The following is a 17,981-nucleotide window of genomic DNA, read 5'->3' on the forward strand; positions in this document are numbered from 1 at the left end:
TCACCTTGGAGTTTTGTTGGGCCTCCCTGGATTGGACTGCCTTCTTTAGATCTTTCTTGTTGAAGCCCTTCTTCTTCTTGTAGAGCTTCTTTACAAGATTCACAAGTTCGCTGGTCAGTTCATCTTCTGAATCTTCTGAGTCAGGTTCATCTTCTGATTCTGATTCAATTTTTCGCCGTCCTCTTGATTCCCGTGTTCTATTCGTTCCTGCAACCAAAGCAATCCCTTTCTCGGATGGCTGTGCATTAGTTTGTTCATGGAGTTCGAATTCGCTAAATAATTCGTCTAATTTCAAGGAGGACAAATCCTTAGAGACTTTATAGGCATCTACCATTGATGTCCATAGTGTACTCCTAGGGAATGAGTTAAGGGCATACCTTATTATATCTCTGTTTTCTACCTTCTGTCCGATTCCATGTAGAGAATTCAGGATATCTTGAATTCGGGCGTGCAAAGAACTTGCCGTCTCGCCTTCCTGCATTTTCAAATTATATAGTTTATTTAGTAACAAATCACGTTAAGGCCGCACTGGATTGTGCAGGTGGCTTTGGCGTCGGCTTCCACCTTTTTGATAAATGCTGGCTCCCAGTTTTCACAGGATGTAGGCTTACCGTCTGTACCAGTTGGTAGTTGCAATCCTATTTTCACGATCATCCAGGTGTCGAACTGGATCTTTAGATAAATTTCCATTCGCCCCTTCCAATATCCGAAGTCTTCTCCGGAAAATAATGGGGGACGAACGGTGCTAAATCCTTCTTGTTGGGCCATTTAGATCTAAAAAAAACAGAAATAACAAGATCTATTCCAAGACTAAGTCTTGGATTAGTAGTGCGGGAGGAAGGAAAAAATAACAGGCTCAAGTGGTATTGACCAGCTTTGAGCAGAAAATCGATTCGTAAAAAGAGATTAGAATATAGCTATGAGGTTAAATTCTAATCGATTCCGAACAAAACCACGAAAAACTTGTCTCGAATAGTGGTTGCACTGATTCAAGACTACCCCGCTCTGATACCAAATGTTGGATCGAGAAGCTCTAGAGGGGGGGTGAATAGCGCTCGTGGCTATTTCGTTCGATTATCGAAATCGTAAAACACTCGAGTAAAAACGCAGCGGAAATGAAAGAAATACAAGCAGATGAACACAGTGGATTTACTTCGTTCGGAGCCTGTGACGACTCCTACTCGAAGGCCCGCGATCCTTGATCGCTTTCGGTGGGCAACAACTATAAGTTCGTTAAGAGTATTACAAACTAATTACAATTCAAAGCTGTAAAAGATTATACCGACAACAAAAAGATTAAATCCGAAGCTCCGGGTTGTCGGGGTGTCGTTGCAGCACTTCTGGATTGAGTCGTTAGCAGCTTGTCGCAAGGAGATTGCTTAGATAATTGTCATTTTTTGAAGCTGCACCTCAACCCTCCTTTTATATGCGGTTCCGGGCGCCTGGAGTGTGACGTGGCCAACCAACCGGGATGCTCCACGTGGCGAAGTCGCGGCAGGGATAAAGTTTGGTCCCGGGCGCCCGGACCTGTTCCGGGCGCCCGGATCTCCGAGCGCCCGGATCCATCCCGGGCTCCCGGACCTCCGAGCGCCCGGATCCATCCCGGGCGCCCGGACCTCCGAGCGCCCGGATCCATCCCGGGCGCCCAGACAGCCTTTTTCCAGCAGGCTCCTCACCTGCAAACAAAGGTTAGTCCGAGCAAAATACCCTGCAAGACAGTGTTAGAATCTGATAAAACATAGTAAATAATAATTGACAGTCTTCGGACTGTCCGAGTCTGACTTTGGATTTCCCACCGGAAACCCTAGGTCGACCCGACGCCTACTGTTCCCTCTGCGGGGAACGCGTCCTCACCTACTCCACTCAGGAGATTACCTGTTGCCATTCGATCCTCCAGATCGACTGGACTTTTGCTCAGCACTCGATGCTTCCGGACTTTCTGCTGGACATCCGCTTCCCCGGCTAGTCCAGTCTTTCACCTGGTTCGCGACACCAGGACTTTTCACCTAGGGTTACCACCCCCTAGGACTTTTGCCTGAAGCCATCGACCTGCCAAGACTTTCCGCATAGGGTTACCACCCCCTATGACCTAGGGTTACCGCCCCCTAGGGTTTTCCCTTTGCCTAACTGCAGCTAGGACTTTCCTGCAATCCTCAAGTAGACTTGTTAGACTAAAAAACATCTTAACTTTGAATTCTTTGCCGTTATCAAAACACGAGTTCGATCGTCGGATGCTTCCCGCACCAACACGTTCTACGATATTTGGAGCTACTTCTTCGTTGTTCGCTTACCTGACTTGAGCGTTGGAGGGTCGTCGCCGGGAACCCTTTCCCGGCCCGACTTCTGTGTAGGTTCACCGGAGGTCCGTGCGGACAGTCAGGAGATCTACGTCAGCCGTTTGGAGAGCGTCATGTGCCCAGCGTCCGTTGATTCAGCTTTCGGACAGGATCATAGACCTTCATGTTTTGGTCGATCTACCCTTAGAATACCTTATTCATCAGCCTATGGTAGGTGGCCCCCATGTTCTTTAATCCGAACGATATCACATTGTATCAAAAGGTCCCGTCGATCGTAATAAAACTGACCTTCTACTGATCTTCTCTGGCGAGCGGGACCTAGTGGTAGCCTTGATATGCATCCAACATGCAGATCAGTTCGTAACCCGCCGTCGAGTCCACCATCTGATCAATGCGCGGTAGAGGGTAATAGTCCTTCGGGCAGGCCTTGTTCAAGTCTCAAAAGTCAATGCAGACCCCTCATTTATTACCTAGCTTAGAGACTAGCAGTACATTAGCCAGCCAGCTCAGAAATTGTACTTCGCATATGTAGCCAGCCTCCAACATCTTTTCTACTTTCACTCGGATTATCTGATTTTGCTCTGAGCTGGTCTTTTTTCTTTTGTTTCATCGACCTTGGCTAGACATATAGCTCATACTGGACGATGGTTAGTAAGATGCCTGGGAGCCCATGCATCGCCCATTCGAACACATTTGTGATTATGCCTTAGACAAGCAACAAGCTCTTTCTTTTATTCCGCACCCAGGTCGACTGCAATGAAAGTCATGGCTTCCAGCCGACTGGGATGCACCTAGACTTCTTCTTTCTCGTCATAGACCAGGGCGAGAGGCTCTTCCTGAATTGCGTTTACCTTGAGCCAAGGAGCCTTCCATGCGGCCCATGACTCGACTTTTCCCATCTCTACGTAGCACCGTCGAGCCGCCAATCGGTCGCCCTTGACTTCCTCGACCAAGTTATCCATAGGGAGCTTGATCTTCTAGCAGAAAATGGACACGATCGTTCAGAACTCGTTCAATCTCGGTCGGCCCAAAATAACATTGTAGGCGGATGGGGCGCCCACCACTATGAAGTTCGTCATCCTCGTCCTTTTGAGCGACTCCTCTTTGAGGGATATGGCCAACTGAGCTTGGTCGATCGACAATACTTCGTTGCCCGTGAACCCATATAAGGGAGTCATCATGGTCTACAGCTCATTCCAATTAATTTACAGTTGATCGAAAGCTTTTTTAAAAATGATATTCACTGAATTTCCTGTATCTACAAAAGTACGGTGAATATTGTAATTATCAATTACCCTTTGATGATCAGGGTGTCCTCGTGCAGGGCACCCACTCCCTCCAAGTATTGAGTACCGAAACTGATCTTTGGTCCTTCTGTCGCTGCTTTGCTACATCCGACGACGTGAATTTCTAATCATTGGGCATCCGATTTCTGAGCCCGATTAGAGTCGCTGCCAGTCGATTTTCCTGCAACCATCCCAATGTCACCCCGAGCGGCATTGTTATGGTTTTCTTCCTCCCGAGCCGACGAGCATTCCCGTTCAACAGACACCCAGGTAGGCCTTTGATAGTCTCCATGTTGATGCAATTGTCGGTGCTCTTCATGCCGCCCTTCCACTCATCGGTGATGGTGTCTATCAGGCGAGGGGGATTGGCAGTGGAATCTCGAGGAAACCGCTCGACAGGGCTTCATCTTGAAACTGTAGCAATCTCTGGTGTTATGCGTTGTTGTCCGATGATACGAGTAGAAGAGTAGGGTCCACGGCTGGGGCTCGGTGGGCTTCCCCCACTTGGCCTCCACATATTGGATCGGATGGGCCCAAGGCTCCTGGTGTTGAGACAATGTTCCCACACGGGGCCGCTTTGGTGGTTGATGTGCACAGCCCCGATCCTTCAACTCAGGAGGCCCTGGGCGAAATAATAAAATGAAATCCTAAATAAATTTTTAATAATATATAATTTATCTACAATGACTTCTTCTAGCATTTCTATTTACAAAATCTTCTATAATATTATCAGTTTCAAGATTTTCCAAGATGTCTTTCTTAATACATAAGATATGTTTTTAATAATTTTAATTTTGAAAAACTCCTTTCAACCGATGCTCCTGTAACAGACATAATCAACAAAATTCTATAAGCAATTATTACATTTGGATAACAATCTATACTTTGAACAAATTCAAGAATATCAATTGCAGACATTATCATATTTGGTAAAGTCATTTGTAATATTTTAGAGAGTCACAATTTGGTCCTCAGGTATCCTCACCTCTGGAATGTGCGGCGGAGATCTGAAAATAAAAAAGGAAATAAGCAAACAGTTCGCTGGTGAACTGAGACCAGAGGAGAGCTCCAAGTGCAGCAAAAGAGTTCTTCTACTTGTTAATAAACGTCAAGGCCTTCGACCACAGGAAGAGCGTGAGCAAAGAGATGATGAGGCCATGGGAAATTAAAGGAAGTAGATGGTAGCTGACGAACTCGAATAGAATCCAAATAGCAGTGGCACCAACGAGTATTCCAACTGAGATCTTGTCCCTCCATAGAATCAAATTAGCAGCTAAAATGGAACGCTCTAAATCAAATTGATGAAGCAAAGAAACAATTGTTTACTCAGGACCATGAAATGACCTAATTTTTACACTATGAACGAAAATTTTAAACTAGTTTGCCTTGAACGATGCAAAATACGATCGAGAATTCACAGCCGAAGAAGAAAAGTACATAGTACTCGAATTGGCATCATGGCATGGCGTCGTTCTCTGACGCGTTCCCCACATATCGTATAAACCCTAAAAACTTTCCGCAACTGGAAACCCAACCATTATTATACTAGCAACGAGTATAGCGCTGCCCCTCGAAGCAAATAAACAACTACAAATCAAGTGCAGATCCGATCTACACGATTTCAGACAAAATTTCTGCCAAAAAAATCCAAACATCGACGAATTCTCGTCCAAAAGAAGATAAAGAAACTAGATTTTCGAAGGAAAAAGTACGATGAGGATGCCAAAATGAGTTGGATCGAAAGGTACCTTGGCCACCGCCGAGGACGTGGTGAACGGACTTCTCCCTGCCAAAGAGGCGGAAGACCTTGGCTTTCTCTGTTTCTCAGGCAGCAGGCGGCGCCGCACGGCTGCAGCGAGCTTTTCTTCCCTCAGATGCAAGCGGCGGCAGAAGTAAAAGCGGAAAGCCCTAAATCTGATTTTAATTCCTGATTTCTTGCACTACACCTATTAAACTTAAACATAATATTTAAAAAAAATTTTGGGCCCCCCAAAAATCTAGGCCCAGGGCCATCGCCCAGGATGGCCCTCCTCCAAGGTCGGGCCTGGATGTGCATGGGTCGATCAGTTGTCCCAGACGAGCGCTAGCTCAGGATCACTTCCTTCCTCAAAGCTATTTAGGCTTCTTCGATATTGATGTACTCGGTAGCTCGCCCAAGCAAATGATCGAAGTCTCTAGGAGGCCTCCTGATGAGTGACCGAAAGAACTCGCACTCTACAAGTCCTCGGAGGAAAGAGCTTATCAAGATCTCAAGTGTGGCTGATGAAACTTGCATGGCCACTTGATTAAACATTTTGATATAGGTCGCAATGTTTCCTTGAGCCCTTGTTTGACCACAAATATGTTGACATTTATCTTCTAATGGCAGCAACTATTGGCAAAGTATTGTAAGAACGTCGATCGAAAATTTTTGAAGCTACGGATATATTCGATCGACAACCTCTTGAACCACCTCTACGCTGACTTGAAGAGCATGGTGAGGAATACTCGACATTTAACCCCATCGGTATATTAGTGGAGCATGACAACATTATCAAATTTAATCAAATGAGTCGGTTGCCCCCATGTATTCCTCAATCATCAAAGGCCTATAATGGTGCGGTAGTTGGTCATCGAGGATCTCCTAGGAGAATTATTGGTTAATCTGCTTGTGGGAGGTATCGAGCTGAGGTGCTTTACCCTTTCGCCCATCTCGAACGGGCGCATCATCTAATGAGGAGCTGGGTGTTTACTCCGCTTGATGGTAAGGAATGAACGCATTCAGCGCGTCTCGGGAGACGCCAGTTGGCCTATTGCTTTACTTCTGGCCGATTTGATCTTCCACTCGAGCTCTAGGTTTAGTGTGATGACCCGTTCCTGACGTGGTGAGGTTGTCCGCTCGGCAGTCGGCAGCTATCTGCTACTACTTCATCTTCGCTACTTGGGCTTGTACAACTCCAAGTCTTCTTGCGTTAGTGTTACCGTAGTAAGTCGTTCAGCATCCTCCATCTTCACGCTTCGGATTTAGGTAAAACTTTCCATAGACGACGCTAAATGCGATCCTGTCTGAAAATGGAGATGGCGACAAACTGGGGAGGTGGTTGGAAAGTTGACGAAATGAAAACTCTACGCAAGCCTGCAACATAAAGTCGTTAGTACTGGGATGGGAAGGGGTTCCCGACGATGACCCTCCGATGCTCAAGTCAGCTTCCGATGGGTAAGAAAAATGGAGAATTGTAGCAAAAATGTGTAGAAAACGAAATTGGACATACCTCTGCCTGTAGATAGGAACCCCTTTTTATAGTGTCACTATAGTGTTTGTGCACGCATCTTAAGGTATATGCACATTTTCCTAGGTGTCATATGAAAAGACAAGTTCAAAAGTGACCCTGACACAATTCCTTAAGCAGTCATACAAATCTCTGATGTGATAACCTAGAAGCTTTTAAAATACGATTTGTTTGCTAGACATGCTTTACTATCAACGGCGCAAACTCCTAAAAGGACATGATAAGATAGTCAATAGGTTCATACACGACCGACTGGCCACTGCTCAACTGGATAGTCCTCGTCCGGGCATATTGCCATAAGCTATTGTCTCGCTTTCTGTTCGGCTGTGTTGTTATCGGAGGGTTGTCCGACCAACCACGCCTCCCTTTCGAGGGTATTGGTCTAGTAGAGTTGTTGCTCGGCTATAGGTCCTAATCGTGGACTTTCCTCGAGCAGCCATTCGGACATTGTTTGGGTCGACAAGGTGGTCACGTCCGACCGGCCAGACGACGTGCTGCTCGGTTCAATTGGTTTGCTTTATCAGATTGGAGCCTTTAACTATTTTGACTTTGACATTTATGTCCACCATTTTTTTCTACTTCGACCCCTAGACCCCTAGTGCGGCTCTTTTTCATCACTCCCATCATTGTCTATTTTTAAATAGATAAAAAAATCCCAGAAATTAAATTGATAATCCATATGTTGAATAATTTTGTATTTAATAACCAAAAAATATATATATCTCAAAAATTATAAGATTCGCTCATTTAATAATTACTTAATAATCCGTAAGAGGTGGATCATTGCATGTCAAATGCATGTTAGTTGGTTGTATTCGGTACAAGTGCTCTGTCGATTGAAAGGTTGGCTTGGCGGTGATGGCATTCAGTGTATTTGGGAAAACTATTGGAGAATTATTGCACGGATCCAAAACAGACTGGCATTCTCACCTAAGAATGTCTATAAATATTACAAATTGATTGCGGGACAAAAAATCTATTTGTGTTGTGCAGGGAGAAAATGAAATAATTAAATTTAAATTTCTATTATCCCACACAAATTTCTCCTTGGAATAAAATTTTAATAAAAATTAATTTACCAATGAATTAATAATTTATGTCTTGATAATGCTACACGTGATAAATGTTGAATAATGCACTTCTGCTCTATTTCACTTGGCTGTCGATACGCTTCGATGAGGGGACAGATGACGAGAGACGAGAGTGCTCTAGAAGTGGGCTGTACCTGCCGGACAAGTGCCATCGGACGGACAACGTGGACCTTCCTCCCCCGAATAACCTCTGAAATGAAGATCGATGGCATACCTCGAATCTTGGCAGCCAACATACTTCTCATTTTAAATATTTTAAAATAACTGAGGCACGCAGGGCTGCCTTACACGTAATAAATATGGACCGTCATTTGATTAAAAGATGGCTCCCAATCGTTTTTCACGCATCATCTGACTTCAGTCGCCCAATGGGATGGCAATGGAAAAGGAAACAAATATTAACTGAGAAAACACAATTCAGAAATAATTTAGTTCTAAATCTCTTTCCAGCGAGGCCTACGAGATGTAGGGATACAATAAACCTAGTCAAATATTTCCTTGTTATTTAAACATGGACATAAATTGGGTAGAAATACATGATTAAATTATACAATGTACACGACAAATGGGAATACATCAGCTACAAAGTACCCTCCTTCGCCATATGCAGAAACTGAGCGAGCGTGATGTTGGGGAGTGTTTCAGAACCACCTGGTTTCTTCGTTATCCTTGTCATCTTCGACAACTTAGCCTCCATCATCTTTGAAACAGTGATGGAGGTCAAGTTATAAAACTGTAGAAAGTTGACATTAATCATTTAGGAAGAGGGCCGACACTGCTGCAGGCTAACTTTCTAGTTAGGCATAATCCATTTCTTTTATGTTCTTGGAAATAACTTTTCAGCTTCAATTCTTCCGAAGGGTTATATAGTACATTTTTTAACCCAGCAATGCAATTCAACATTATGAGAAAGAGTGAAGCGACCCCGGTAGTTTTATTGATCTATAATTGCAGAGTAAAGAAATTTTACCTCACATACACCATGCAACAACAATCTGTGGAAGGGATCCTGAACATGCAACACAAGCACACCTTCTCCACCGTCACTGATAAATGCTCTTATGTGTTCCTATCCATGCGACAAGAGACATCATGAGATAAAGTTCAACTCAATTGGCACGAGCGGGTAAAAGTAAGTCGTCGGACTGACAGAAGCAGGATATATTTCTAAGATACAGAACATGTTTTCTGATAGTGTTTTATATAGGTTCCATTTCTATTTAATATTAAATATAAGTGATCTAAACTAGTGGGTGATGCAATAAGATAGACGTTCCATGGTGTGGAGCGTTTTATGCGCTGAATAGCGAGCGAAATAGTAAATTGCTTGTGTTGATTGTCATGGAACAGGATGTTAAACCGCAATTGCATGGCCTACATTTACATATATTTCTCAATCTCTACCATTAATAGTAGTTTACTTTTAAGAGTGATGATTATCTTCTCCCACTGTACCTTTCTCTCAAGCTTTTTTACGTCTTCACAGAAAAATGATAATAGCAAAACCAACATATATATATATATAGAAACACCTTCAACTTAAAATGTTACCTCAAATCCTTGAATGAGTTGTGGGAGGAACTTATGGCGCATAGCTTGCCTTGTTCTGCGATCCACTCGGCGCCATGCATTTAATACAACTACCTTATCAGAGTTCACATAAACTCTACCATCTATTGAAGAATTCGTGGATTTTGTAATGCTAGCCTGAACATGCATGTGCATAATATCATTGATCTGCTTAGTCTCTTTGATTCTATTAAAATACATAAGAATATATCAAACATATAGTTAGACATGTAAACAATGAAGGATAAAACTGTGTAATATAGACTCTTTCCCAAAGCACCGCATTGGCATCGGGCTGCCCTTTTATAGTTAGACATGTAAGCAATCACAATGTTGTTTTCATTGTTGATCAAAATTCATTAATTTTCAAATGCACTAAGAAACTGAAAATATAAATACTTTCTAATAAAAAGCTAAAAATGCTGGTTATCCAGAGGATCTCAATTATCGATCTGATTAATGCAAAGGTTGATAAGTTACCACGGATGGTAACGTGATTACAAGGTATTATATGTAGTGCAAACTGAACCACCAGGGAACTCTAAGTTGCTCGATCTTGTAAACTTGACCTACTAATTTGCTATAAGGACATGATCGTGAGAATAAACTAGATGACCTAGGTATTTACTAGTAGCATAATCATAAATAGAGCATAATGGTGGAATAAAATCCTTCTCACCAACAAAATCAATTGCGTCACACGGTCTGTTTTTGTATGATTTGACAAGCCAGAATGATGATCTAGCTGTAATTATTAAGCTAATAGGTACATGAGACTAGATTATTATAAAATAATCACTGTATATGAAAAATATTTTATTTCAAGGATCATGGAAAAGGTTTAGTCACTTTCAAATTATTTTCATTGATAACTTTTCTCATGAGCACTACCTATAACTATTTCTAACCAAGCAAACAAAAATTAGTAAAATTGTCCTCGCCAACTGCAAAATAAGCATACAAATCAACAACGACTAAGCTTTCATCCCACTAAGTGGGGTGAGCTAATCAGAAGGAAACAAAAAAGATGTTCATTGATGCAGGATTTACTTGGAGGAGAGAAAATAAAAGGAAAATGAATGTGAAGTGAAAGAAAAGAAAAGGATTGTGTTATCCAATTTCCACTTGGATGGAGTAGAAAGATGCAAATAAAGATACTTATTAGTGTCTTTTAGTTGCTTAAATGTCGTTTGCCTCAGTTCTTGTCTGGTTTTGTTAGAAATACAATTCCTTCCAAGCAAATAAGAGAATTTAATGGTTTTATTTCTTTCTTTTTCCTCTTATTTCCATTCAAGTAAGCAGAACATGAGAGACAAGTGAATCACCCGCTATTTGGATTTAAGCATTTGTTTCTCAATTCATTATTCAAATGCTACAGCTTTATCAGAAATAAGATTGCTAAGAATCTTATATACCCTACTCTATCACAACACATAAAATTTCAGATACTAAGGCTCCATTTGCTTTCAGGAAAATAATTTATTTAGAAAAAATAATTTTTAATTTGTTTTTAGAAAAATAAATTATTTACTACTGATAATCCATCACCAAATATACTGGAAAATATTTTTCTGTGCCTTGTCTAATGACTGGAAAATCTCACTTCTCAAGTTTAGACCAATCAAGCAATTTGGATCAACCAGGCCTATTCAATCGGACAAACTGACACTACTGAACAGTCCGGACCACTCAGCCCACTGATACAACCAACCCAACTAGATTAATTGATTTGTGTGCAATTAGACCACCAATACCAACCTACCCAATCAGACTGGTTAGACCAACTTGACTAGATCAATTGGCTCGCTCAACATGCTAGGCACCATTGACGCACTAACATACTGACACAATTAGACCAACTAGCTCTCCTGACATGCCCGGACCAACTGGTCCCCCTATTTTCCCAGAGTGACTAACTTGTCTAGCCTGCTTAGACTGACCAGCCCATCCGACGCACACGGATCAACTGATCCACATGGCCCACTTGACCTGATCAGCCTGCATGAATGTAAGAAAGATTAGAGGATAAAGAGGTCTTATTGATAGAGTGAAAAGCTTGTGAATAAGTGAAAAAGATGACTTTCACTCTTTTATAAAGAGTTTTTTAAAAAAATGCCTCTTAGTAAAAGAATTTTTCATTTACTAAAAAAATTCTATTAACTATGATTTCCTGTTGCAGTAAAGAATAAAAAATTAAGAATTATTTTTTTTGAAAAAAAAATCCTTAAGAGAAATGGAGCTTAAGAAGTATTAGTCATAATTACAAAACTATCACTCAAAAAATTAAATAAACAAGTACATAAATGCTGTGAATGACAAAGAAAAATGAGAACGAATCTTATATGAGTGTGTGGAAAAACCTCTACATCCATGTCGATATTCCTGAAAATGTCCCATTCTTTAACATTTGTCATGGAAAATGCTGATAACGGTTTCTTATCACCTATGAAAAGGAGAAACAGTAGTAACAGATAAAAGAAATCATGCATACAGAAGTCTCTATGAAACAAATTGGAATGCTTTCTTAAAATATAAATTAGTATAAATGTTGAACTTTATAAATTGAAGTTGTAGCAAGTATTTGAACCTTTTCTTCATAAGACACATGAAACTGTAACCAATGAAAAAGAGACATGAGAGTATAAAGTTCAGGTTGGCTTAATTTTAAGAATCAAATATCACTAAATAGGAAGCAAGGAATGAGATTTTACAAAATAAAGAAATTTGTCAAGTGTACAGTCTTACCCCATGGAGGTGGAGCAAAGAGTCCTCTAATTTCCTCCGCATCTAATCTAGGAACAAGCTCAATCAGTAGGCAGTCATTTAACCATCTGCGAGACCGCCTGTTACTAACCTACAAAATTGTTGTTTAAGGAAGATTAAGGTAGGAGAAAGAAATGTTAAAAAAAAAACATATGAGCCAAAGACCTATTGTGAGATAAAGTTAGTTTTCATAATTGTGAGATAAGCCTGATGAATAACATCACACTTATTCTTGCATGGTTATCATAATTGAATGTTCATGGTTCAAATTAGGAGGCACTTCGTTTCAAACCACATGGTTGAATTTAAATCAATCAAAACCTAGTCCAATATGATTCAAATTGGACCGATTCAGTTTGAAATTTGTGATTCTAATTCCTATAATTGAGTTAATTCCACTTACTCAAATTAAAAATATTATGTAAATTTTGGGTTAAAATTGGACCAACTCTTCGGTGGACATTTTCTATGCCAGCATTCCTTCCTCCGTTCGTGCCTTCTTTGACAACATCTTCTTTGTCGGCATATTCTTCATGTTCGGGCATTGTCCTCAACAGATGTCGTGGGCCAGCATACCACTTCAGCAGAGGACATTGGCAGACAGAGACTACTGCTTCATTAGCTTCTTCTTGGAGTGTCTTCGATCAGATGAGGTCTCCACACCTCATCCTTCAGCAATCGAGGTTGACCAACTGGCATCTTCAAAAGTCAACTACTTCAGTGGATGTTGCTGTTTTGACAGTTTCTTCATGTCTTCAACTGGACACCTTCTCCCAATCCTTAACACCTCTCAGAGGATGTCAATCAGGAGCAAGTCGAATTATTTTTTTAATTTTTTGTATCCACTCCCTCCCTAAACAAATTGCAATCCATAATACTCTTATCAAAGTCAAGATAATCTCTATGGTAGCTCATGATATTTCACCATCTATTTAATCTGCTTTCTTTGTGAAACTAATGGCATCATCTGAGATCAGTAACTATAATGTTCGTCAACTGGCAGAACTATGATTGCGAAGCTTCACCAAGATGAACAATCGCCATTTTGAGGAAAAATAACATTATGGAGTGGATATTTAATAAGCTTATTAAAAAACGATACCTTGCCAGCCAAGCTTTCAAGAATGTCAATTTTTTTTTCGATTAACTGGCCTCTTGACATGTGCGCATCGCCTTCAACCAAATGAATCCAAAAAAAAAAAAAGGTTAACAAACTAATTATGGGCATGAACACGAAAGATTCAATCGGAATCAACTAACGATATATAATAAACAATCCAAATCAAGGGGCAAATACCTGAAAAAGCGACAGAAACGATTATGGGTGAAAAGAAAGGGTCGAACCTTTTCGTGAATCGAAGATGGAATAGTGGAGTCTGTCGTCGACTACCCCTGCCATGATCGGAGCTTCTTCGAGAAAAACCAGATATCGCCGGCCACGAGAAACGCAGATCAAACGCGGAATTACGTTACGACCTAATCCAGACCAAGAGAAGCGAAAGGCGCAAGGTGGCAAACTTCTCAACCATACGGTGTCGGTAGTAGATCTAGCCAAGGAATATTCCGTGTCCGGTTCGATGAAGAACCGGATCCAGTCGAGTCTAGCGAACCGGAGTATTTTCCTTCGTATCAACCTTGAGTCATTTACAGGTACTCTTGTGGCGACAAAAAAAGGTAAATATATTTGTCCCAGTGCTCCTATATTTACGAATACTCATGGTCGAATTTGTCGTAGACTGACTAATCTTTTTCCGATTATGTTCCTTAGGATTATACGTGATGGAGTTAAAGAAAGAAAGCAATAAGCTAACAATATGGATCATGGTCAACCCACTCTAGATATTAATGATGATCCATTATGCATCAATGGAGGCCTAATTACAAGGGCTAAGACTAGAAAGACGAAGGAAGCACTTAATGTACTAATTGAAGATGTGAAGCCCAAAGCTACGATTGAAGAAGGTTTGACCAAGAGCAAGTCATTCGGCATAGTCAACCTAATTCAAACCTTAGATGAGCTTAATTAGCACTTAAGTCTTATGTCTATGTGGTAGGAATATGTAGGCTTAATTTAGACTCAATTTCTACTTTTATTTGGGTTGTAATAAAGTCATAAGCTTAAAATGGCTAAGTAGTCTACATAGGTCTTTACTAAATGGGTTTTTTTTTTGCCTTTTAGGGTTTTTTAGTCACCTTATAGCTATAAATAAAGGGGGTAACGATCACACATGTATGTTTGATATATTTTTCAATCTAAAGCATGGTGAGACTCTCATTTGTTGGTTCTTCATTGAATTTGAACTTATCAAGGTGTTTCCTTGTGGCGTTCGAAGACTTATCAACCTTCATCCCAAGGTTATGGCGTCTACAATCTTCTATACCAAAGTTCATGCTTTCCTAAGCATTGGGTCGAGGTTCTTTCATCAATCTTATCGATTTAGTTCTTTCTTTCTTTCTTCTTCCATTCTTTGTGGGTTCTTGAGATATCTTTCTCTTTGAATTCACATCATTTGGTATCAAAGCTTTGATTTTCTAAATCGATTTCATTATCCTTTTTTTTTTGTGCTTGAATCTTTATTTATTTTGTTCAACATTATCTACTTATCGTTATCATTTCAATTTTAGTGAGTTTTTAGTCGTCTTGTTGCTATAAAAAAAAAAAGGTAGAAATAAAAAAAAATAAGAAAAAAAATATTTTCAGTAACAAAAAAGGTCGAAATTAAAAAAAATATATTTTCAGCAAAAAAAGTGTCGAAATTTTTTTTTAAAAAAAAAGTGGATATAGAGAATTGTTATTTCTATACTTGCATTTTCCAATTCTGCATTTCTCTTTAAACTCTTACCTAGTATACTTGCGTTTTTCAATTCAGTATTTTTCTTTAAAGTATTGCCTAGTTTACTCCGCATCTCCTTTAAAATCTTGCCTAGTATACTTGTGTTTTCCAATTCCATATTTTATTTAAAGTCTTGCCTAGTATACTCCGCATCTCTTTTAAAGTATTACCTAGTATACTTGCGTTTTCCAATTCCGTATCTTTCTTTAAAGTCTTGCCTAGTATACTCCGCATCTCCTTTAAAGTCTTGCCTAGTATACTTGCGTTTTCCAATTCCGTATCTTTTTTTAAAGTCTTGCCTAGTATACTCCGCATCTCCTTTAAAGTCTTGCCTAGTATACTTGTGTTTTCCAATTTCGTATTTTCTTTAAAGTCTTGCCTAGTATACTCCGCATCTCTTTTAAAGTCTTGCCTAGTATACTTGTGTTTTCCAATTTCGTATCTTTCTTTAAATTCTTGTCTAGTATACTCCGCATTTCCTTTAAAGTCTTGCCTAGTATACTTGCGTTTTCCAATTTCGTATCTTTCTCGCCTAGATTTAATTCTAACAAATTTCCTTTCAGTCCTTAATATCATTTTTCAATTCTGCAACTTGTATTTTTATATCAATTCCTATCTTTTATGCTAATACCTTTGAGAGTTTAAATTAGTCAACGAACGCTTATAAGGAAATTGTCATCATTCTAAGTTCTTTAAAGAGCTAACATTAGTGAGTTGAGTGATTGAGTGTCAACAGATTGCATTAATGGCGACAAGTGGAGAGGAAGCAAGACCGAGAGAAACACTTGAACAACGAGCCTCGAGACAACACTTGGAACGCATGGAAATCAGATTTAATCAAATCCTCGACAGATTAAAGAGACAAGATGCTATAATTTTAGGATTGCAAAATAGCCAAGTGGATAGAGTTCATACATGAAATTCAAGGCAATATAACCGTGATGACAACAATGATGATGATGATGATGATGATGATGATGGCGTATCTGAGGACATTGATGATAGAGTTTTTAGTGACAGATCTGGTCATGCTAGAATTGGTGTGAGAAGAGAAAGAATGAATAATTATGTTGATAGAAACTTAGGAAATATCAAGATAAAGATTTCTTCATTTCAAGGCAAAAGCGATCTAGATGTATATTTGGAGTGGGAAAAAAAAGTTGAATTAGTGTTTAATTGTCACAACTACTTTGAAGAGAAGAAGGTAAAACTAGCTGCTGTTGAATTTATTGATTATGCTATTATTTGGTGGGATCAAATTATTCTAAATAGGAGAAGAAACAACGAGAGACCCATTGACATTTGGGAAGAGATGAAATCTATTATGAGAAAGAGGTTCATGCCATCACATTACTATCGCGATTTGTGCCAACGACTACAAAGTCTAACCCAAGGATCTAAAACTGTGGAGGAATATCACAAGGAGATGGAGATTGCCATGATTCGAACCAATGTGGAGGAGGACCGAGAAGCAACCATGGCAAGATTTTTACAAGGTTTGAATTCAGAAATTGCAAATGTAGTGGAGTTGCAACATTATGTGAAGTTGGAAGATATGGTGCATATGTCCATGAAAGTTGAAAGGCAACTCAAAAGGAATGGTTCAATCAAGCATGGTCAAAATTCATCCACTTGAAAATTTAATTGGAACAAAAGAGATGATAAATTGACATCAAAGAGTAAGACCGAGTTTTTGAAGAATAAAGATGCTGGTTCTCCATTAGTCAAAGGTAAAGAACCTATCTAATCTTCAAGAAATAAAGATATTAAATGTTTTAAATGTTTGGGAAGAGGACATATTGCTTCACAATGTCCAAACAAAAGAATTATGCTTTTGAAAGAAAATAGTGATATTGAAACTGAGAGTGAGTCCGAAGATGATAATGTCGTGCCACCATTGATGGAAAGTGATGTAGAAGAGTATCCCGTCGAAGGTGAAGCCCTTGTCACTAGGTGTGCTCTAAATGTGCAAGTGAAGGAAGAATATGAAGAATAACGAGAAAACATATTTCATACCCGTTGCCACATCAAAGACAAGGTATGTAGTATGATTATAGATGGGGGAAGTTGCACTAATGTTGCTAGTACTATCTTGGTTGAGAAATTGTGCTTACCTACCACTAAACATCCTAGTCCTTATAAACTACAATGGTTGAATGATTGCGGGGAAGTTAAGGTCACTAAGCAAGTGTTGGTTTCATTATCCATTGGTAGGTATCATGATGATGTTCTTTGTGATGTAGTAACAATGCATGCAAGTCATTTACTTTTAGGTAGACCATGACAATTTGATAGGAGGGTCATGTACGATTGCTTCACAAATAAATATTCTTTTAAGATGCATGGTAAACTTGTAACTCTTGCACCATTAACTCCTAAGCAAATATATGAAAATCAATTAAGGATAAAAAAAGAGAGTGAAAAAAGAAAAGATTGTGAGAGAAAAAAATGAAAAAGAAAAGGAGTGTGAGAAAAAAAAGTGAGGATGAGAGTAGTGAAAAAAAGAATGAAAAAGAAAAAAAAATAGAGCAAGAGAGTAAAAAAAGGAGCTTTTATGCAAAAGAAAGAGAGATTAAGAGAGCTTTTTATTCTCAACAATCGATGATTGTACTTTTATACAAGGAGGCTTATTTCAACACTAACAATCTTAACCCTTCTTTACCTAATGTTGTTAAATCTCTTTTGCAGGAATTTGATGATGTCTTTCCTGAAGAAGTTCCTGATGGATTGCCACAACTTAGGGGAATAGAGCACCAAATTGGCTTCATCCCAGGAGCAGTCATTCCTAATCGACCAGCCTATAGAAGCAATCCTATGAAGATCAAGGAGCTTCAAAAGTAAGTTGAAGAGTTGATGAGAAAAGGGTATGTCC

General features: G+C 39.7%; 2 protein-coding genes across 2 annotated transcripts; both read right to left on the reverse strand.

The window, feature by feature from the left end:
• Positions 1–4,532: 4,532 nt before the first annotated feature.
• Positions 4,533–6,087, reverse strand: LOC122009830 (reticulon-like protein B1). Its single transcript, XM_042566137.1, has 4 exons — positions 6,024–6,087; positions 5,332–5,400; positions 4,679–4,856; positions 4,533–4,590 (listed from the first exon to the last, which is right to left on the reverse strand). Exons 1-4 carry the CDS (start codon positions 6,085–6,087, stop codon positions 4,533–4,535), a joined length of 369 nt encoding a protein of 122 aa, XP_042422071.1.
• Positions 6,088–8,341: 2,254 nt separating this feature from the next.
• LOC122012105 lies at positions 8,342–13,798 on the reverse strand. The gene is made up of 7 exons (XM_042568559.1): positions 13,620–13,798; positions 13,378–13,448; positions 12,258–12,366; positions 11,873–11,955; positions 9,495–9,650; positions 8,914–9,012; positions 8,342–8,676 (listed from the first exon to the last, which is right to left on the reverse strand). Exons 1-7 carry the CDS (start codon positions 13,672–13,674, stop codon positions 8,524–8,526), a joined length of 726 nt encoding a protein of 241 aa, XP_042424493.1. The 5' UTR covers positions 13,675–13,798; the 3' UTR covers positions 8,342–8,523.
• Between the last annotated feature and the right edge of the window lie 4,183 nt (positions 13,799–17,981).

The sequence above is a fragment of the Zingiber officinale genome, chromosome 8A (genome assembly GCF_018446385.1).
Source record: "Zingiber officinale cultivar Zhangliang chromosome 8A, Zo_v1.1, whole genome shotgun sequence".
NCBI classification, from domain to species: Eukaryota; Viridiplantae; Streptophyta; class Magnoliopsida; order Zingiberales; family Zingiberaceae; genus Zingiber; species Zingiber officinale.